At 38.9% G+C, this 22,395-nt stretch overlaps 2 protein-coding genes across 9 annotated transcripts in view; both read right to left on the minus strand.

The window, feature by feature from the left end:
• Nucleotides 1-668: 668 nt before the first annotated feature.
• On the minus strand, nt 669-3,368 carry LOC103219540 (forkhead box protein D4-like 1). The gene has a single exon (XM_007969420.3). The coding sequence runs from the start codon at nt 2,772-2,774 to the stop codon at nt 1,437-1,439; it is 1,338 nt and encodes a 445-aa protein (XP_007967611.2). The 5' UTR covers nt 2,775-3,368; the 3' UTR covers nt 669-1,436.
• A 2,966-nt stretch (nt 3,369-6,334) lies between these two features.
• Nucleotides 6,335-22,395, minus strand: part of ZNG1A (Zn regulated GTPase metalloprotein activator 1A) — a 51,825-nt gene continuing 35,764 nt past the window's right edge. For all 8 annotated transcript variants that reach the window (XM_007969416.3, XM_007969415.3, XM_007969414.3 and 5 more), the window contains 5 exons: nt 19,203-19,254; nt 8,304-8,372; nt 8,135-8,200; nt 6,885-7,014; nt 6,335-6,497 (listed from right to left, as the gene is read on the minus strand). In XM_007969416.3, the coding sequence (XP_007967607.3) occupies nt 6,391-6,497; nt 6,885-7,014; nt 8,135-8,200; nt 8,304-8,372; nt 19,203-19,254 (424 nt within the window). In that variant the 3' untranslated portion in view covers nt 6,335-6,390. The remainder of the gene's footprint in view (nt 6,498-6,884; nt 7,015-8,134; nt 8,201-8,303; nt 8,373-19,202; nt 19,255-22,395) is intronic.

The following is a 22,395-nucleotide window of genomic DNA, read 5'->3' on the forward strand; positions in this document are numbered from 1 at the left end:
GGGGAAACAGCCGAGTTCCTAGAAATTTGTTTTCTTTGTGGGCAGCAATTCGTGATGGGCGTTCTTGTCTGGTTTCCCCCCACCCCGTCCCCTGACGCCAAGTAACAATTAAACCTTTCTAGTTACAAAATCTTCAGAATTTTTTTTTTTTTTTTCTTTTTTGAGACAGAGGCTTGCTCTGTCGCCCAGGCTGGAGTGCAGTGGCACAATCTCGGCTCACTGCAAGCTCCGCCTCCCGGGTTCACGCCATTCTCCTGCCTCAGTCTCCTGAGTAGCTGGGACTACAGGCGCCCCCACCGCGCCCGGCTAATTTTTTGTATCTTTTAGTAGGGACGGGATTTCACCATATTAGCCAGGATGGTCTCGATCTCCTGACTTCGTGATTCGCCCACCTCGGCCTCCCAAAGTGCTGGGATTACAGGCGTGAGCCACCATGCGCGGCCCAGAATTTTTTTAAGGAGTAAGTTTTGAAAATTCTAATGCTTTAAAACATATATATAGCCTTTTATTTTCCCCGAGTAAATGTTGGCCACTATATTCCAAATTGATCTCCAATTGTTTTCCAGCTTGTTGGGGGGTGATGAAAAATATATGGAGAATATATTTACATGCCCTCCTATTTTTTTCCTTTGGAAGTCTCATAAATAGTAAATTTCCTATTTTTAAACCCAGGACATTTTCAACCTCAAATATTTGGAAGTTTTTAAGGCCATATTAACATGGATTACTTCTGCTATCTATAATAAATATGAATTGTGAAAATAGAGAGAAAATAACGTGGGTTTTAAAAAGTTCCATTTAGAAAGGGAAGAATGAGACGTAACAGAAAATAAACAATGTAGTGTAGTGACTTAGCATTTTATTTCGTCTATATAACTAGGCTTAATTTTAACATTAAAGATGGCACGTCAGACACATAGATAAGAAATCAATGTTCTGAAATTAATATGCTACTTACATTAAACATCCCTATGAGGAAGACAGAGAGCGGAAGCATTTTGCACTTGACTTAGGAATAATACTTCCAGTTCCAAGGAATTAAAGAAGGGGGAACATGTTTGGCATCGGAAGCTGTGTTTTTGTTTGCTTGCTTTTCTTTCAATGCCAGAACAAAATACCCTACTCACGTTCATAGTCCCCTAGGAAATGTGCAAATCGGGAAAGCCGTAGAAGCCGCAACCGAAGGCAAGAAAAAACGACTTGACGCCCTGCGAAGGTTACATTCAGGTGGTTTTTAGAGGAACGTAATCCAGCTGTTTCTTTCTAACCATTTTGCAGGGAACAGAAGTTCTTGTTTGCCCTGCAGCGGGATTCAGATGCACAAGCCCAGTATGGGCCGCACAAGGTGAAGTGAGCAGCTGCGGGTGGCTCCGCCCTCCCACCTGGCTCTTGGAGGGCCTTGTGGAATTGGCCAGGGAACTGGGCGTGGGTGATACTCAAAAAGCCGGTGAGGTCCCCTCTCCGCCCAAAGGAGCAGCCAGCGATGTCAGCCTAGAGCCCTCTGCCACTGCCTGATACCTCAGCAGCGACGAGGCGGCCGACAGGTGCCCGCCCAGCACCGCGCCCTTGGTTGGAGCGCAGCCATTGGTGCAGTACTCCTCCTGATGCTGCTGCTGTTGCTGCAAAATTGTCCGAGCAGCGGCGGCGGCAGACACGTGCAGCAAAGGGGCAGCGGCCTGGGGATGCAACAGGCATGATGGTCGCTGGAGCAGGTGGCAGTAGCTCCACGCGGTCGGGGACAAACTCTGCGCAGCCCCTGTACCCCCTCCCCTGACCCCTTGCATAATACTCTCAATGCTGAAAGAGATGCATCCGCCTCCCGGTCGCGACGCCAGACCCTTGCCCTCCTCCCAAGACTGGGGACCAAGTGAGGGCTGTAGCACGGGAAGGGTGCCTGGGGTCTCCAGGTCCCCGCCTTCTGCTTTCTTCGGTGCCTCGGTATAGGTCGGGGCCGAGAGCAGTAGGTAGCGAAGAGGGTGCGGATGCAGCAGAGCGCACGGGCGTCTCCCGGGGGCGGCGGTGGGGTAGGCCCCCGGGACAGGTTGCGGCGGGGCAGGGGCCCCAAGCAGAGGGCCTGGGTGGGGGTTGTGCAGGGAGGCGTGTGCAGCAGGTAGAGGGAAGGGGTGGGGCAGGTGGGCTCCCGGGGTCAGTTGGTGGCGCTTGAAACGCTTCCTACGCCGGAGAAAGCTGCCATTGTCGAACATGTCCTGGGAGGCGGGGTCCAGGCTCCAGTAGTTGCCCTTGCCTGGGTGGCCCGGCTCGCGGGGGATCTTGACGAAGCAGTCGTTCAGCGAGAGGTTGTGGCGGATGCTGTTCTGCCAGGCGGGGAACTTGCGGCGGTAGTAGGGGAAGCGGCCACTAATGAAGGCGCAGATGCCGCTGAGCGTGAGGCGCTTGTGCGGGCTTTGCAGGATGGCCATGGTGATGAGCGCGATGTACGAGTAGGGGGGCTTTGCCGGCTGCGGGGTGTCTCCAGAGGCCGCCGCAGACCTTGGCGGTGCCCTGAACTTGGTGCCAAACTCCGAGGGGTCGCTCGGGCCGCCGCTGCCCTCGATGTGCTCTCGGGGAAGCGCACCCCCGCCCCACCGTGCCACCTGCAGTCCCGGCTGGAGCGACTGCTCTAGGAACGACTGGCTCGCCTCCTTCTCCTCGTCCTCCCCCTCGTCTTCATCTTCCTCGTCTCCCAGGATATCGATTTTACCTTCTTCCCGATCGGAGTCCCGGAAGCTGCGCTGAGGTGTGGAGCTAAGGCGCTCAGCTCTTGGCGAGTTCATGGAGGAGCAGGTGCTTCAGTTGCAGGGAATGTGGCGGCCAGCCGATCACCTGGCCTAGAGTGGGCTCAGCTGGAGGCCCGAGATGAATGTTGCAAGAAGCAGGAACGCTAGTGGTTACCCTTTGGGATGTTTTCGTCTGCTTGTTTCTACTCCTTTCCAACAACGTCCGGCAAAGATGCACTTTTCCTTTTATAAAAGCTACTTCAAGATCGTGTGTGGTGGACTCCCCGCTTTATAACCCTTCTTCCCCTACCTCGGAGCTGTGCCACTCCCTCCTGACGTAGTCCAATGATGAGGGTCTTCTGGGCAAACACCAGACAGAGAAAAGCCTAGGCCCCTCCTCCTCGCACTCACTTGCCACCAAGGAAGGTGCTCTACTCATCCCGCGCAGCCAGCCAGTTGGTCGGCCTTTGCATGGGTTCTGTTAAGGTGCATTTAAAACCGCACAAATAAAAACGAGATAGGAAAGCATGATACTCAGCAATCTTGGCCAGGCTTTGCATGGGTTAAGGCACATTTAAAACCGCGCAAATAAAAACGAGGTAGAAAAGTATGATACTCAACAATCTATGACCACCTCGACACGCAGCCTTCCCTCCTGGAGAAAAGAAATGGTGGGGCGGGGGGCTGAAATGTACACGGTTGTTTGTAAAGGAATGTGTAACCGAAAAAGTATGTTTTAGCGTTTCACAGCTGGTAATCACCCATTTTCATTGGTAGAGTCTGTCCTTACCCAGAATGGTGAGCTGAATTATATTTAAGGTTCTGACAACATGCCCAAGCTGAATAGGGGGCTTCAGGGGGTTGTTGCTTTGCTCCTTCTATCTTCCTCCCCACCTCCCCAAGATGCTCTCCCTGACTCACATTTTCAGAAAAGGTTCAAATGTCCCAGCACTAAATTGTGTAAGTTTATTCAGGGAAGGCAGGAGAGCTCATATGGAGTCCTCTGTCCCCTTGCAGCAATGGTTCCCCAACTTATTTGAATATTTAACCACAGTAAGAAATAGCTTTTATATCACAATCTTACACATACAGACATAATACATATCTAAGATGGGTTTCACAAAACAATATATTTACACTATAGAGATCACTGATATTTTGTTTTTTAAAAAATGGCCATAACCAACTAATTGATTTCACACATACCAGTGTGGGCCTGGTTTGAAAATTCCTGTTCTGACAAAGTGGCCCCACATACAGGAAATGCACATACAAGAAAAGGGCTTCTCTCTCTCCCTTTCCTCCTTCTTTTCTTCATCCTTTTTAACCAATTCATTTTTAGAGACAGGGTCAGTCTATGTTGTGCAGGCTGGCTTTGAATCCCTGAGCTCAAGTGATCCTCCCACCTCAGCCTCCTGAGTAGGTGGGACTACAGGCGTGCCACTATACCTGGCTCTGGCTCTTCATTCTTTTTTCCCCTGAGATGGAGTCGCTCTGTCACCCAGGCTGGAGTGCAGTGACACAATCTAGGATCACTGCAAGCTCCGCCTCCCGGGTTCACGCCATTCTCCCGCCAAGACGCCCGCCCCCCACGCCCGGCTAATTTGGTTGGTTGGTTGGTTATTTATTTATTTATTTATTTATTTATTTATTTGGGACGGAGTCTTGCTCTGTGGCCGGGGCTGGAGTGCAGTGGTGCGATCTCAGCTCACTGCAAGCTCCGCCTCCCGGGTACATGCCATTCTCCTGCCTCAGCCTCCTGAGTAGCTGGGGCTACAGGCGCCCGTCACCATGCCCAGCTAATTTTTTGTATTTTTAGTAGAGACGGGATTTCACCGTGTTAGCCACGATGGTCTCGATCTCCTGACCTCGTGATCTGCTCGCCTCGGCCTCCCAAAGTGCTGGGATTACTGGCGTGAGCCCCTGCGCCCGGCCTCTTCATTCTTTCAGAAATGTCAACATTAAGTGCTTTTACCTTAATAAAAAAACTTGGGACTTCAATGAGGCAAGAAGGGGCTGTAGTGTTGCCTTTAAATCAGTGGGTCCTCATTCACTATGTGCACTGGGGAGGGGCAATATGACAGCAGAATTGTTCAACTCACTCACTCGACATCCTTAGAAGTAACACGAGTTTTAGATTAAAATTAGCTCAGAGACTAAAGTAGCACTACAGGGGAATAAAACTTAATATTTGTTATATTAATAAGGATCTTATTAAAATACTAAGTAAGATACTATGCCACAGTATATATTAATAATTTAAAACCCACCTACTTGGGGAAACTTTGAGGTGCCATCTAATAAAAATGCAGCATAAAATAATATTATGCCATTGATTGTCACATAGTGTCTATAATTATGACAATGAATGTTCAGTGTGAAATCAAACGCCAACTGCAAGTGCAAAATATGATTTTAAAAATAGCTTAAAGTAGCTAGTGCCTTCAGGATAAAATCTGAAAACCAGTTTTCTTGATAATCTTTTTTTAAAACTTCACTACTCCTGAAGTTTCTATCCTTTAAGGCTCCTCAGTTTATATGCAGCTTGGAGGGGCAAATAACAGACAGGTTTGAGCCTAACAGATTTGTTTGAATCCCAAATTTACCAATGACTGCTTGTGTGACCTACTAAACTAAGCTCCAGGAGGGCCAGGCCAGGTGTCTTATTCAACCACAAAATCCCAGATGCCTCCTCCCCAGCGCCCCCGGCATGTGAGGCACATTTCCTCCATCAGCATAGGAATCAGATGACCTGGGAAAGGGAGTATTGTTAGTTTTCCTAGCGCCAACTTCTACAGGGATTGGGGTTATTTAAAAATGAAAGGAGAAAAATAAGGAGGCACTCAAAAACAAAACACAAAACCCACATTGACGGAGGTATGTCAAAGGGGGAACAGGAGAACACGGAAAGAGTTCCCAATGGCCAAAGCTGGGATAATTTGAGCAACAAAATAAAGTAGTATTAAATTGTAACCCAAAGTATAAAATATTCATGTGTCCACACTGATAAACATAAATGATCGAACTAATAAAGCGAAAGGAACAACTGTCCCTTGCAGAAAAATTTCAATTAATTATGTAGACACTCCACTCCCAAGAAAGTACACTACAACTCCTCATTCTTTTAGTGTGCACGTTGCACAGTGATTTCCTTCCAAAGAGCACAGTATGAAATGGGGGAAAACAGTAAGTGTACAATGGAGAAATCTGACAAACACTCCTTCAGCCAGGTGATCAGGTGGCCAATATCAACATCAATAATAGTCATAACCTTTTATTTCATGTAATAAAATGGTGACATTTACTTGTTTTTAAAAAAATTAATAACAATGTAATCATTATATCTCTGCAATTAGCTGAAGTTCTAAGAAAAAATGACAATGTTGAAAGTTTTATCATCATTGTTATAAACTTTCATATTCAGTGTATGTAAACTCCAAAGTCAATTTCAAAAGATATTTTTGTGAAATGCCAAAAAAAAAGGGTATTATATATAATTGTATGAATGTTAAATGTTTTACAATACTGATTTGCTACATTTTATGTATGCTGTAAAATACCATTTTAAAGTATATTGGAATTCGTAACTAAAGTAATAAATAAATGCTTGAAATATACCCAGTAGAAACTTATTTTTATTAGCCAATCCTTTTGATAATAAATGCTTCTAGTGTTATGTACAAACTTGATCTTCTTTGAAATGTGTTGTCCACCGCTTTTCTGTTTCTGTCACAGTAGCTATAAATAGCTGTTTAAGGATATCCTTATCTAAATTCCTGCCTGCAAACAAAACGAAATATGACATGATTACATTATGCTTATTAAAATGACATAGTTCACCTATCAATTGCAGTTCATTAAATGCTTTATGGTGTTTAGAAATTTACAAAAAGAATAGTAATTGAGTAATTCTATCCTTAACTTTCTAGTTAAGTATATCAAAACCACATTGGTGCTTGGATTAATCACTTTTCTAAAACTGAAGAAGAACAAAAGTCCTAACAAGGTTTTATGAATGTTATAACATGATAAAGACGAAACATTGACCACAAGCTCATTTAGTTATAAAAGAGGACCTGAATGGTTAATCTGTTTAAGTGGCACGTGATATCCCTTTCAAATATATTTTTCACTTCGTTTTAGAAGTGTTAATCCTTTGTGACTTACCAATGAGGACCAATCGATTTGTTCTCTCAGTGTCATCCTTCCAGCTCACTGGAGTCTCCTCCAGATCATAGAGCTCATGGACACCCTGGACAATCACTTGTTGTGGTTTGTCTTTGATTGACACCAATCCCTGCTCAAAGGAGAATTGACTGAACATTAATCAGCCTCAGTTCAAACTTAAAAGCAGAAATAGAGCATCAATGTTAATGAATTGTTGATATTCACTTAAAAAATACAAACTGTTAAGCTGAGAAAATTACTTTATTCCAATTATTTGTGAATTACAAAAAGTTTCTTAATATTTTTAATTTTCAAAAAAGGTTTATGTGTATTGATTTTTTTTTTAACAATCCCCTTTTCTAATGATAAAGTTAGTACATATATTAGGACGGTTTTTCAGTGTTATTTATCACAACCAAAACCTGAAACAAAATGACGAAATATATATCCTATTGATTAAAGATTTTATATAATGTTTCACAGTTTTAGTGGGAAAAGTTGAGAAGTTAAAGGATTTTGGTTATATTAAATTAAATAATTTGTTTTAGAAATGGGTTGCAATCAATGAATAATGGTGAAATAAAGAAAAACTATTATATTTATCTGAATAAAAGTTCATTTTGTATTGATTTGCAGAAATGAGAAACGAATTATCTGATAAACTGGCTCCTATGGGGATGAAATTAACTTACTTGAAATAATGTTCTTAATATACCAAAAACTTTGTGCACACTTGTGAACACACAAGAGTAGACACTCAACTGATGACGGTTAAGCATACACCTAGAATCACTGCTTCCTGGAAGAAACACTTCATGACTTAAAAACCCAAATTTCAAGTAATGTGAGTGGGTTTCTAAACATAGAACAAGAATTTCTTCTAGTCCTTTGTAACTTTGTTTAGAGTATGACAAATGTTTAGTGTCTGTTAAATGCATCAGGGAGCATAATGTTCAGCAGAAGTGAGATTTGCAACATTATTTCTCTGTACTTGGGCAGAGAGAGCAGAAGGTAACATTTCAAAGCACACAGGTTGTTCTAGCTGCAACCCTAAAGGAAGCTATGCAAATAAATCATGCCTTATGCAGCCATTTCCAAAGCTCCTTTTCAGTCATGAAAATAACAAAGAAAAATGAAAGTAGACAAAGATGATTTGTACTAAAACCAGTGTTTCTGTTTAAAACCAAATACAGTTTTTGTAACAGCCAAGAAAAAGACTTCGTTCAAAAGTCTACAACAGTAAACTGTACCTTCAGCCTTATGACCTCCATGCAGTGATTGTCGTTGTTTCTCACATTCTTTTCCCACAGGAGATTCTGTAGCAAGTGACGTATTTTAATAAGACCAACCATTGCTAATAGCAACAACTATGTAACAAAACCATTGATAAGTCATTAATCAGTTAAAAATTGCATTCACCTGAATAAATATATTAAGATGTTCTTCCTTTGCATTTCCTGGTACTTCAAATGTGATTGTGACAATACTCTGTAAATCAAGGGAAATAATCAATAATAATTCTTTATAGTCATATCAATGTATTTTTAAATCACAAATGTTAAGATGAAAAGGAACATATTCATGGAATTTTACATTGCCTAAACCATATATATTAGGTATTATACTTTCCTCAGCATGTGTGCTGTTTTTTTGGAATTAGCAACTCCATTTCCTACATTCTGCAGAGGTACCAATGGGTTTAGTATTTACACAAACTACTACCTTGTATTTTTAAAAACCCACTAAAAAACCCTGATGAAAGGGTCCTCATTATTTAATTCATTCTTTCATGGATTCTCAGCAATAAGAATATATGTAACACATACAATGTACTCACTACACAGGGCCAGATACTTTTGCCTGAGTCACCTCATTTCATCTTTTGACTTACTCTTCACAACAATCCTGGGGAGTGAAGATAACTATTTCATTTTATAAATTGGGGGAAATAAGAGTCAAAAAACAAACTACCCAGAGCCAGGAATAAAACTCAAAACCAAAGTAAATTTGTTCTCTTAAAAAAAAAATACAAAAGAAAGGCTTGGCTTATCTTTAACTGAATAAGCATGTGCCAAGAGGAGAAGAGTTCTTAGCGATGAGAATGATAGGATAATGCCCTCTTTGGCTTTAGTAAGGGTGACATCATCATGTATTGAATATTAACTTTAGGATTTATTTTTCTTCTTTATCTTGACAAACCTCTCACTGTCTACCCTAAAGAAACAGAACCTTAACATTTCCTCTAACAGGTCACATAATTAAAACCCAAACCTCCCTTTGCCAATATAACCCCAAATTTCAAACTCAGAGATGAAATTACACAAGGGCTAAGCATAACATTACCAAAACATAAACCCCATCTTGGAAAATAGAGGCTCAAAAGCCAAGCTCAAAATGACTTTAAAAAGGTAGAAAATAATATACTGAAGCACAGCTTTGCATAACTTCCTAGAACTGCATATCTGGCCTAGCAATTTTACTCACCATTACATAATCATATAGGGTTACAACAGAAAATACAAAAAGAGCAAAACTATTTTATAATCCAAACTCAGAGAATCGCTAAAGGTAAGTATTAAAGACCAATTTAAGCACAAACATGAGACACTTCTTTCTTTCCATAGGTTATTGGGGAACAGGTGGTGTTGGTTAACTTCTTTAGTGGTGATTTGAGATTTTGGTACACCCATCACCTGAGCAGTATACACTGCACCCAATTTGTAATCCTTTATCCCTCATCACCTTCTCACCCTTTCCCCCTGAGTCCCCAAAGTCCAATGTGTCATTCTTATGCCTTTGTATCCTCATAGCTTAGCTCCCACTTACGAGTGAGAACATAGCGATGTTTGATTTTCCATTCCTGAGTTATTTCACTTAGAATAATAGTCTCCAATCTTACCCAGGTCACTGCAAATGCCATTAATTCACTCCTTTTTATGGCTGACGAGTATTCCATTGTGTGTGTGTGTATGTATGTGTATATATATATACACACATATATATATATAACTGTGGTATATGTATGTGTGTGTATATATCATACATACACGCATACATATACACACATACCACAGTTTCTTTATCCACGCGTTGACTGATGGCCCTTTGGGTTGGCTCCACATTTTTGCAATTGCGAATTATGCTGCTATAAGCACGCGTGTGCATGTTATCTTTTTCGTATAATGACTTCTTTTCCTCTGGGTGGATACCTATTAGTGGGATTGCTGGAACAAATGGTAGTTTTACTTTTAGTTCTTTTTGAGACCGAGTCTGGCTCTGTCACCCAGGCTGGAGTGCAGTGGTGCAATCTCCGCTCACTGCAAGCTCCACCTCCCAGGTTTACGTCATTCTCCTGTCTCAGCCTCCCAAGTAGCTGGGACTACAGGTGCCCCCCACCACGCCCGGCTAATTTTTTGTATTTTTAGTAGAGACAGGGTTTCACCGTGTTAGTCAGGATGGTCTCAATCTTCTGACCTCGTGACCCACCCACCTCAGCCTCCCAAAGTGCTGGGATTACAGGTGTGAGCCACCATGCCCTGCCATACTTTTGTTCTTTAAGGAACTTTTTTTCCATAGTGGTTGTACTAGTTTACATTCCCACCAGCAGTGTAGAAGTGTTCCCTGTTCACCACATCCATGCCAACATCCACTATTTTATTTTTATTTTTTTATTATGGCCATTCTTGCAGAAATAAGGTGGTATCACACTGTGGTTTTGATTTGCATTTCCCTGATCATTAGTGATGTTGAGCATTTTTTCATATGTTTATTGGCCATTTGTATATCTTCTTCTGAGAATTGTCTATTCATGTCCTTAGCCCACTATTTGATGGGATTGTTTGTTTTCTTGCTGATTTGCTGGAGTTTGTTGTAGATTCTGGATATTTGTTCTTTGTCAGATATATATATATATATATATATATATTCTGAAAGATTTTCTCCTTCTCTGTGGGTTGTCTGTTTACTCTGCTGACTGTTTCTTTTGCTGTGCAAAAGTTCTTTAGTTTAATTAAATCCCAGCTATTTATCTTTGTTTCTATTGCATTTCCTTTTGGGTTCATGAAATCCTTGCCTAAGTCAATGTCTAGAAGGATTTTTCCAATGGTATCTTTTAGAATTTTTATAGTTTCAGGTATTAGATTTAAATCTTTAATCTATCTTGAGTTGCTTTTTGTATACAGTGAAAAATGAGGATCCAGTTTCATTCTCCTACATGTGGCTAGCCAATTAACCCAGCACCATTTGTTGAAAAGGGTATCCTTTCCAAACTTTACCTTTTTGTTTGCTTTGTTGAAGATCAGTTGGCTGTAAGTATTTGGGTTTATATCTGGGTTCTCTATTCTGTTCCATTGGTCCATATGCCTATTTTTATAACAGTACCATGTTGTTTTGGTGACTATGGCCTTATAGTATAAGTTTGAAATCAGATAATGTGATGTCTCCAGATTTGTTCTTTTTGCTTAGTCTTGCTTTGACTATGCGTATGTGTATGTTAAACCATCCCTGCATCCCTGGTATGAAACCCCTTGATCATGGTGGATTATCCTTTTGATACATTGTTGGAATCAGTCAGCTAGAATTTTCTTAAGGATTTTAACATCTATGTTCAAGGATATTGGTCGGTGGTTTTCTTCTTTGGTTATGTCCTTTTCTGGTTTTGGTATTAGGGTGATACTGGCTTCATAGAATTATTTAGGGAGGATTCCTTCTTTCTCTCTCTTGTGGAATAGTGTCTTTAGGACTGGTACCAATTCTTTGAATATCTGGTGGAATTTTGTTGTGAATCCATCTAGTCCGGCACATTTTTTTTGTTGGTAATTTTTAAATTACCATTTCAATCTCCCTGCTTGTTACTGGTCTGTTCAGGGCAATTCTTCCTGATATAAGCTAGAAGGGTTGTATCTTTCCAGGAATTTATCCATCTCTTCTAGGTTTTCTAGTTTATGTGCGTAAAGGTGTTCATAGTAGCCTTGAATATCTTTTGTATTTCTGTGGTGTCCATTGTAATATCTCCCGCTTCATTTCTTATTGAGCTTATTTGGATTTTCTCTCTTATTTTCTTGGCTAATCTTGTTAATGGTCTATCAATTTTATTTATCTTTTCAAATAATCAGCTTTTTGTTTCATTTATCTTTTGGATTTGTTTTGTTTTGTTTCAATTTCATTTAGTTCTGCTCTGATCTTCTTTCCTTTCTTCTGCTGGGTTTGTTCTTGTTTCTCTAGTTCCTTGAGGTGTGACCTTAGATTGTCTGTGCTCTTTCCAACTTTCTGATGTAGGCATTTAGAGATATGAACTTTCCTTTTAGCACCACCTTTGCTGTATCCCAGAGGTTGATAGGTTGTGTCACTATTGTCATTCAGTTTGAGGAACTTTTAAATTTCCATCTTGATTTCATTTTTGACCCAATGATCATTCAGGAGCGGGTTACTCCAAGTATCTGCATGGTTTTGAAGGTTCCTTTTGGAGTTGATTTCCAGTTTTATTCCACTGTGGTCTGAGAGAGTGCTTGATATAATTTCAATTTTCTTAAAATTTATTGAGGCTTATTTTGTTGGCTATCATATTGTCTATCTTAGAGAAAGTTCACGTGCTGTTGAACAGAATGTATATTCTGTGGTTGTTGGATGGAATATTCTGTATCTATCTTTAACTCCATTTGTTCCAAAGTATAGTTTAAATCCACAGTTTCTTTGTTGACTTTCTGTCTTGATGTCCTGTCCAGTGCTGTCAGTGGAGTATTAAAATCCCTCACTATTATTGTGTTGTTGTCTGTCTCATTTCTTAGGTCTATTAGTAATTCTTCCATACATTTGGGAGCTCCAGCGTTAGGTGCTCCTATATATGTTTAGGATTGTGATACTTTCCTGTTGGACAAGGCCTTTTATCATTATATAATGTCCCTCTTTGTCTTTTTAAACTGCTGTTTGTATCTTTAAAGTTTGTTTTGTCTAATATAAGAATAGCTAATCCTGCTCACATTTGATGTCCATTTGCATGAAATGTCTTGGTCCACCCCTTTACCTTAAGTTTACGTGAATCTTTATGAGACTCTTGAAGGCAATAGATGGTTGGTGAATTCTTATCCATTCTGCAATTTTGTATCTTTTAAGTGGAGCATTTAGGCCATTTATATTCAGTGTTAGTATTGAGATGTGAGGTACCATTCTATTAATCATGCTATTTGTTGCCTGTATACCTTGTTTTTTTGGTGTTTGTTTTTGTTTCTTTAATTGTATTTTTGCTTTCTAGGTCCTGTGATATTTATGCTTTAAAGAGGTTCTGTTTTGATGTGTTTCCAGTATTTGTTTCAAGATTTAGAGCTCCTTTTAGCATTCTTGTACTGGTGGCTTGGTAGTGGTGAATTCTGTTTGTCTGAAAAAGCTGTATCTTGCCTTCATATATGAAGCTTAGTTTTGCGGAACACAAAATTCTTGGCTGATAATCGTTTTGTTTGAGGAGGCTGAAGACAGGGCTCCAATCCCTTCTAGCTTGCAGGGTTTCTGCTGAGAAATGTGCTGTTAATCTGATAGGTTTTCCTTTATAGGTTACCTGACACTTTTGTTTCACAGTTCTTTCTTTCATCTTAACTTTAGATAACCTGATGACTATATGCCTAGGCAATGATCTTTTTGCGATGAATTTCCAGGTGTTTTCTGTTCTTCTTGTATTTGGATACCTAGGTCTCTAGCAAGGCTGGGGAAGTTTTTCTCAATTATTCCCCCAAATACGTTTTACAAACTTTTAGATTTCTATTCTTCCTCAGGAACACCGGTTATTCTTAGGTTTGGTCATTTAACATAATCCCAGATTTCTTGAAGGCTTTGTTTATATTTTCTTATTCTTTTTTCTGTCTTTATTGAATTGGGTTAATTAGAAGACCTTGTCTTCAGGGTCTGAATTTCTTTCTTCTACTTGTTCAATTCTATTGCTAAGACTTTCCAGAGCATTTTATATTTCTATAAGTGTATCCATTATTTCCTAAAGTTTTGATTGTTTTTTATTTATACTATCTAGTTCATTGAATATTTCTCCCTTCACTTCTTGTATCATTTTTTTGATATCCTTACACTGGGCTTCACCTTTCTCTGGTGCCTTAGCTTAACAACTAACCTAGTAAATTCTTCTTCAAGTAAATCCAGGATTTCTTCTTAGTTTGGATCCATTGCTGGTGAGGTAGTGTGATTTTTGGGTGAGTGTTAAAGAACTTTGTTTTGTCATACTACTAGGGTTGGTTTTCTGGTTCCTTCTCATTTGGGTAGGCTCTGTCAGAGAGAAGGTCTAGGGCTGAAGGTTGTTGTTCAGATTCTTTGGTCCCACGGGGTGTTCCCTTGATGTAGTACTCTCCCCCTTTTCCTATGGATGTGGCTTCCTGAGAGCCGAGCTGTAGTGATTACTATCTCTCTTCTGGATCTAGTCACCCAGCAAGTCTACCAGGCTCCAGGCTGGTACTGGGGGGTAGTCTGCACAGTCAGGAGATATGAACCATCTGTGGGTCTCTCAGCCGTGGATACTAGTACCTGTTCCAGTGAAGGTCGTACGAGGGTGAAATGGACTCTATGAGGGTTCTTAGCTTTGCTGGTTTAATGCGCTATTTTTTGTGCCGGTTGGCTTGCTGCCGGGAGGTGGCACTTTCCAGAGAGTGTCAGTTGTGGCAGTATGGAAAGGAACAGGTGATGTGTGGGGCTCTAGAACGCCCCAAAACATACAAGATATTTAATCTCCACTGTTACTAGTAATAGGAAAAGCAGAAAAGTGCTTTCTTGCTTGATATGAGAAGTACAAGTAAACTAAAAAAAGGTTCAAATTGAACTTGCAAATGTGAGATTTTAAAAGTACTTATTTTGTCACAACAGTCAAGACACTAACAATCACCTAAATGTTCAGGACAGTTGAATGGATAAAATAAATGTGGTAATATATATACAACCAAATATTATGTATCCTTAAAAAACATTCTGTCATATGCTACAACATGGATGAATCTTGAGGACATTACACTAAGTGAAATAAGCCAGTCACAGAAGGACAAATATTGCATGAATTCACTAATATCAGGTGTCTAAAACAGTAAAACTCACCAAATCAGAAAGTAAAATGGTGGTTACCAGGGGCTAGAGGGAGACGAAAATGAGGAGGTGCCATTCAATGGGTATAATTTTAGTCATGCAAGATGAAAAAGTTCTAGAGATCTGTTGTATAACAATGTACATACAGTTAACGATACTGTATTGTACCTTTAAAAATTTGTGAAGAAGGTAGGTCTCATGTTAAGTGTTTTTTACCACAATAAAAAATATACAGTCATGGATACATAAAGAGAAATGAGTTGTTGGGCGATTTTGTTGTTATACAAACATGATAGTGTACTTACCCAAACCTGGATGGTATAACCTACTGCACACCTAAGCTATGCTGTATATAGCCTATTGCTCCTAGGCTACAAACCTGTACAGCATACATTTTACTGTACTGAGAAGTGTATGGAAATAATAACACAATGGTAAGTATTTGTGTGACAGGAATTTTTCAGCTCCATCGTAATCTTATGCAGTCTGACTAAAACGCTGTTATGCAGTTCATGGCTATACTTATTTTTAAATCTTAATAAACATACTCTATTTTAAAATTATTTTTATAGCTTAAGGTAATAATAATAAGCATTTTAAAATGACAATTATTTTCTTTCTTCATTAAAGAAATCACTACAACAACTAAAAGTCCACATAAAAATATACAGCAAAAGGTTGTCAAATGAAACATTAACTGTCAACTGGGTTATTTCTCCATTTTCTACTCTTTTGCAAACAATAATACCTAACATGCAATAACTTCTATATGTTTTCTTCATCCAGAACACTAAGCCCCCTAATGTGCTTAAACTCAAAATCTGTACCTTTACACTCTAGCCCTCTGTTCTTCTTTGCCTGTATAATACCTATACTATAATATCTGGCCACCAGGGACAACTGAATATATGGCATTATCATTCAAATCACTTTGCCTTCCCAATTTTTCTATTTCTAGGTTTCTCTAGTCAATCTAGGCTTGTTTCCCATCACCCCTTCGTTTCTTTCTGATCCATCCTCAGTCAGACAGGATATTCAGGCAAGTCTACCAGTGAAACAGCTCTGGATTTATCCCATTTCTAGTCTCACTGTAAACAACATGTTTCAGGCCTTCATCACACAGTATCTTCCCACATGGTCTCCTGACTCTAAAGTCCAACCTAGCTTACATAACACTCCTAGACAGCACAGCTTGAGTTCTCTTTGTCTAGCAAATTAAAACCTAGTACCTTAGACCGGGATTCCAGTACCAACTCTCCACTAAGACTTCTGTACCAGAGGCCTACTCATCTATAAGATTCTCACCTTCACATTTTTAAACATCCATATTGCCCTTTTCCTTACTTCTTCCTGTCAAAAAAATCCTACCAGTTCAAGGCTATTTTCTGTTAAGTAAGTCAGACTAGCATTTACCCCCCCTTCTTTGACTAGGAAGGTGCAAAAAAGAACTCTTTATAATTTTGGATATCTTTTATATCTTGATTTGAGTGGGAGTTAGGATATGTGTTTAAATGTGCATATAGACACATATACAGGTACAAATATACTTAAAAATACATTGAGGCCGGGCACAGTGGCTCACACCTGTAATCCTAGCCCTTTGGGAGGCTGAAGTGGGTGGATCACCTGAAGCCAGGAGTTTGAGACCAGCTTGGCCAACATGGTGAAACCCCATCTCTACTAAAAAAAAAAAAAAAAAAAAAATTAGCCAGGCGTGGTTGATGCATGCCTGTAATCCCAGCTACTCGGGAGGCTGAGGCACAAGAATTGCTTGAACCTAGAAGGAGGAGGTTGCAGTGAGCCAAAAAAAAAAAAAAAAAAAAAAATCCAAACATTGAATTGTACACTAAAATTACACATTTGCATGCTTTACTGTATGCAAAGAAATAAACCAAACCAAAACAAACAAACAAAAAACTATCTTCATGGAGTATTTGATGGGGTTCAGGACATGCTATCCCAAAATATGGCACCTCAGTATTTGAGAAAATGGCAGAACCAGGAAGGTCACTCTCACCTTCTCTCCTGAAGCAGGTCATAAAACCTAGGAAAGATTTTCTGACCTTCCGCTGATGCAGGTTATAAGACCCTCACTTAAGAGGTGCCCTTTCTATACACAGAGGAAAAGAACATCCTTAAGTCTGAATGTGAAGGGTCACAGAGAAAAATCTGAGCAAATAGGCCTTGCTAAGTTCTTCCCAGTTTATTATTATTAGATCATACTGTTTTATCTAATTATGCTTCTCCATTACTATCCTCTTCCATATCGTAACTAGCTTAAAACATACACAGGTATGTTTTATGAAGGCTCCTGTGTCAAGTAAAACTTACTAAATTGGTATGTTGAAATTTCTCTTGATAGTTGGTCTTCTGTTAGAGAGATCTCAGCCATTAATCTAGTGATAGGCGAGGAAAAGATACATTTTCTCCCTTACACCTCAGATCCACTGAACCAAATGAAATTGTTCATGCCTCTGAATCCCATAGCCCTTTGTCTGTGATACTATTTTTCCCTATGTTTATATTATCTAAAGCAGGACAGTGCATCAGAATCTCCTACAGAGGCTTCAAAAACATAGACATGCCCTATTTAGTAGTAAAATGACATAATGTCTGGAATTTGCTTTCATACACTCCAGCAAGGGCAACAGGTACATACAGGCTCATTATACTATTCTACTCTTATGCACGTTTGAAATTTTCTATTAAAAAGACATTTGTTTTTTTAAATACTCCAGGCAAAAGAAATGTTTGGAGGATAGGTGAAATAAAACCAGCTAAATGTTGATGCCATTTAAACTGGGTGATGCACAGAAGGGGTTTACTTTACTATTCTGTTTACTCTTTTATATCTTTGAAATCTTCCATAATAAAACGTTAAAAATATACATTAATATACACATACCCAAGTCCCAATCCTGGAGATTGAGGGGTGAGAACTACTGAGTTATCGAATTTTTTTTAAAAAGCTCCACATGTGATTCTGACTTATACCCCATTTGAGAAACACAGCTTTTCATTCTTTTAACAAATATTCACTGAGTATTCACCAAGCCCTGTCCTAAGCAATAAAGATTTTACATTTAAGGAATTTATAGACTAATGCAAGGCAAAAGCATTTCAACCAAAGTACAAGGCATCATAACTGCCACAATAGGGGTTCATTCGAGATTCTACGTGTGGAGACACTGGCCGCTCCAAATGTTCATAGTAAGTGAGTACTGCATTTTCTTCATCTTTTCATCCCTATGATTCTTGGCATCATGTTCTTTACCCAGAAGCTCAAATGTGCTCATGTTCATCTATATGATAGATACTGACTATCATAAAGAACTGGGTTTTTTTTAACCATAAATTCTATCTCCAAGGACTTGTATTTCTCTCATTTATTCATTATAAAGAGAAGAGAAGAGGAATATCCTATTAACAAAAGTTTCACAGGGAAAGGTGTCACAAACATAGTAGTAAACCTGCTCATAAATATGAACCAAAATGAACACAAATGCAAGTAGCTATTATCTTGGCCCTATTACAACCAACAGCAATTCAAAAACTGAGTGATCACTTGGAGACAGAGGAAGGAAGACTAGGCACACTGCTCACTTACACATCCCCCACTCCACCCCTCAGGGTTTGAAGTGGAACAAAGAAGTTATCCTAAGGCTCTACGATCTATGATCTGCTTAACAGAAACACAAGTACGGTAAAATTATATTTAATTTGTTCCTAGCATCTTAGATATTTACCTTAGGGATTAGAATTTTAGAGCATTAAAAACATCTTAAGAAGTTCAAATTTACAGTGCCCAGATGGTTTCACCTGAAGGTGAAACTCAAAGTCAATTTCTATTTAAATAAGCCATGCTTATATCAGACCTTTCCTTAAACAATTCAACACACTTAAAAACAGACTGCCTATAGAACCCCCAGGCTGCTTTTAAGGAGTAATCCCTATCAGAACTAATCAATATGCTAAGTAATCTACAGAATGGAAAGGCTAGAAAGCATGATTTCCTCAGATTCTAAAACAAATCTGGTTTGATGAATTCCTATTATGTGTTAAGAAATTGAATTAGACTATGTCAAAAGTATTTAAGATTCCAAAAATTATCAACATAGTTCAAAAACACCATTTTAGAAAAAGTTTACAATAAAATAGTCCTAAACATAGCCAATTTAGTTAAAGAGGTCCTTTAAAAACATTCATTAGGAATTTTTTGGATTTAGATTTTTTTTTTTTTTTTTTTTTTACCTGATCAAGGTGAGGTTGTGTTCCTGGCGCATGCTGAAGTTTTTTCTGCAAACTAAAAACCACTGATTAGAAATTCAGAGATGAATACACTTCTGATTTAACTTTATACGTTATTTAGTGACACAAGGATAACGAAGTGACTTTCCATAACTGACTATTTTACTATTCTGTAATTCCAATTTTACACGTTGTTCACAAATTCCAATAGAGAAAAGCTGGCAGATTGTTTTTTAAAAATTTCTTTTAAAAAAACACACATTCATATATATACATATGCACACAATAAAGAAAAAATTAATCTTTTAGCAACACTATTTTGTGTGGTTAAATATGTCAGTAGATTTCTTTACCATTCCAACAGGTTTAATGTAAGCTTAAATATATATATATATAACCATCCTAGTATTGCTCAGAGTTCCTTAATTTTCTCCTGCTTCCTAATGTGCAAATAATGCTGGCACCTAAAGAAAGTTAAAGGATAAATTTTCCTTTATCAATGTTTTCCCCTGAACTTATTTAAAAAACAAATAGTATCTATAAATTTTCTATATAGTCAGTTACCAATTGAGAGAAAAAGAAAGTCAGAATGTTAAAAATGCATTGTTCTGATATGAAAAGCACAAGAAGATCAATATGGCATAACAAATTACAACCATAACAACTGTAGCATACATTTCAACACTGATGGGGACAGGACAGGAGGGAGAAAGGACTTAAAACCTTGCAGATGTTTTGCCTTGAAGAACAGTGAGGGGCAAATTAGTAACAGCAAGTTTAGGAAAGAGAAAGAACTTGTAGGCACTATTGGAGGGAATGAGTCTCTTTGGGGGGTCCTAGTAGGGAGAATGCCAAATTAAATCCTTCCCAGCTGGTTGCTCAGGAAAAGATTCTCCTGTTTAGCAGCTAAGCACACACAAAAAAGTCATGCAACGGCCTCCTCTATAGTGCTGAGATCACATTAAATAGCTACTTCAAGTGTCACTAAAGCATTATAACTGCTCTTACGTGTAGAATGAGATTACTTTAGAAAAACATTTTGAAAAATCATATGCTTTTCCCATATGTTCAGTATTTAATGTTGTTGGACAATGACTGCCTAAAACTTCATATGCAGCAAAAAAAAAACAAAAACAAAAAACAAAAAAATCTAACAACGAGCATCTTAAGTTTAGTTCCAGTAAGTCTCAGAATTTCATGCCCTCTATTTTTTCCCTGTCATAAACATTTTTAAAAGACTAATCTAGTGGATAAGCATAAGCTACCACAACCTGAAATTCACGAATCTGAAATCATCTTACACATTAACTTGTAATCTTATAACAATTTGCGTCTCTGCACACATAAAATGTAAATTCTGTACACATAAAATGTAAAAAATCTCAAACAGTTTAGTGTTTTGTATATTTAATCCATTATGTTCTATAAGAAACAATAATTTAGGTATTGTCAGTAAGATGGAATTAGCAACATTTCTATTTCTCCCAAGTAAAAATATGGAATGATATAAAGAACTGGATGCCTTAATGAAAGTACCTGTATTACAGCAAATTACAGCAAAAGACAGAAGTAGAAAGGAAAAACAAAAATTGATATACTGAATATCAAGGTGGGAAATTATTTCATACTCTAATTCTTATTAGTGAAATAAAGCGCTAAAAGATACAATATATAAAAGGAAAAAATAAAATTTCAACTAAAAAATATTTCAGGGTTTAACATATTAAATGACAACCAACTTGCAGCTCTTGGACCGAACATAGATAAATTAGTTTAAGAAAGGCAAATTGTGCTGGGTTCAGTAGCTCAGGCTTATAATCCCAGCACTTTGAGAGGCCAAGTAGGAGGATCACTTGAGGCCAGGAGTTCAAGATGAGCCTGAGCAACGTAGCGAGAGCCTGTCTCTACAAAAAAGTAAAAATAAAAAAAGTAGCCAGGCATGGTGGTGCAAGCCTGTAGCCCCAGCTACTCAGGAGGCTGATGGGAGGATCACTTGAGTCCAGGAGTTCAGGACTGCAGAGAGCCATGACAGCCACTGCACTCCAGCCCAGGTGTCAAGAGTGAGACTCTGTCTCAATAAAATAAAATAATTAAATAAATATTAAAAAAAAGAAAAGGCCAAGTGTGGTGGCTCATGCCTATAATCCCATTACTTTGGGAGGCTGATGTGGGCAGAACACTTGAGCCCAGGAGTTTAAGATCAGCTTCAGCAACATGGCAAAACCCCATTCTCTACCAAAGTAAAAAATTAGCCAGGCGTGGCAGTGCGTGCCTATAGTCCCAGCTACTCTGGAGTCTGAGGTGGGAAGATGGCTTAAGCTCAGGAGGCAGAGGGTACAGTGTGCCGACGTTGCACCACTGCACTCTAACCTGGGCAATAGACCCAGACTCTGCCTCCAAGGAAAAAAAAAAAAAAAGAAAGAAAGGCAAATTTCATGCAGTATTGTTTCATTTTTTCCCCTCGTAAACATATTTAAACGTATCACAGGATCTGTAACTATCAAAACTGCCCACAGCATCAAATTAGTAGTTCTAATCCAGATGTGGAGGATGAAAGGGATCATGGCTAACTAGTGAAACAGCACTGAGAGCCAAATGAAGGGCTGGAGCCTTGAAGTAAAAAGAAGAAAAGGATCATCAAGAGAAAAGTTAGGATGGACTAGACTTCTGGTTATTTCAGAAATGGGTAGCAAAAGACAAAGGCTCTTAAGCTCCCAGAATTAGATGACAACCTCAGCCAATCCATCTCCCTAGTAAAGCCAGAACTAAGATGGGAAAAAAGCACCATTTTTAAATGAACAAGCCAAATTTATGCTTAGGGCTGTATTAGTTTAATGGAAGAACAGTCATTTCAAAATTAGTAAAACAAAAGTTTCATATGAAAAAACATAGTATAATTCTGAATGATTTTCATACAATCATTATCAAGCATAAGTGATACTGGACACCTGAAGTTGACATGAGGGAAAAAGGCTCAGGGAGATTTCACAACTTTGTACAGCAGTGGCTTGAAAGGATATAACTATATTTACCATAAAACAACAAGTGGTCATTTTTACCTTACATAATTTATAAGAATTTTTAGAAAAATAGAAATAACTCACATGTAATTCAGGTACACCAAACTTTTCTGCCTTCCTACTAACAGGAACTAGAAAAGCAAAATGCTGATTTTTTCCAGGTACCCCAAAAATAC

This window comes from Chlorocebus sabaeus, chromosome 12 (genome assembly GCF_047675955.1).
Source record: "Chlorocebus sabaeus isolate Y175 chromosome 12, mChlSab1.0.hap1, whole genome shotgun sequence".
Lineage (NCBI taxonomy): Eukaryota > Metazoa > Chordata > Mammalia > Primates > Cercopithecidae > Chlorocebus > Chlorocebus sabaeus.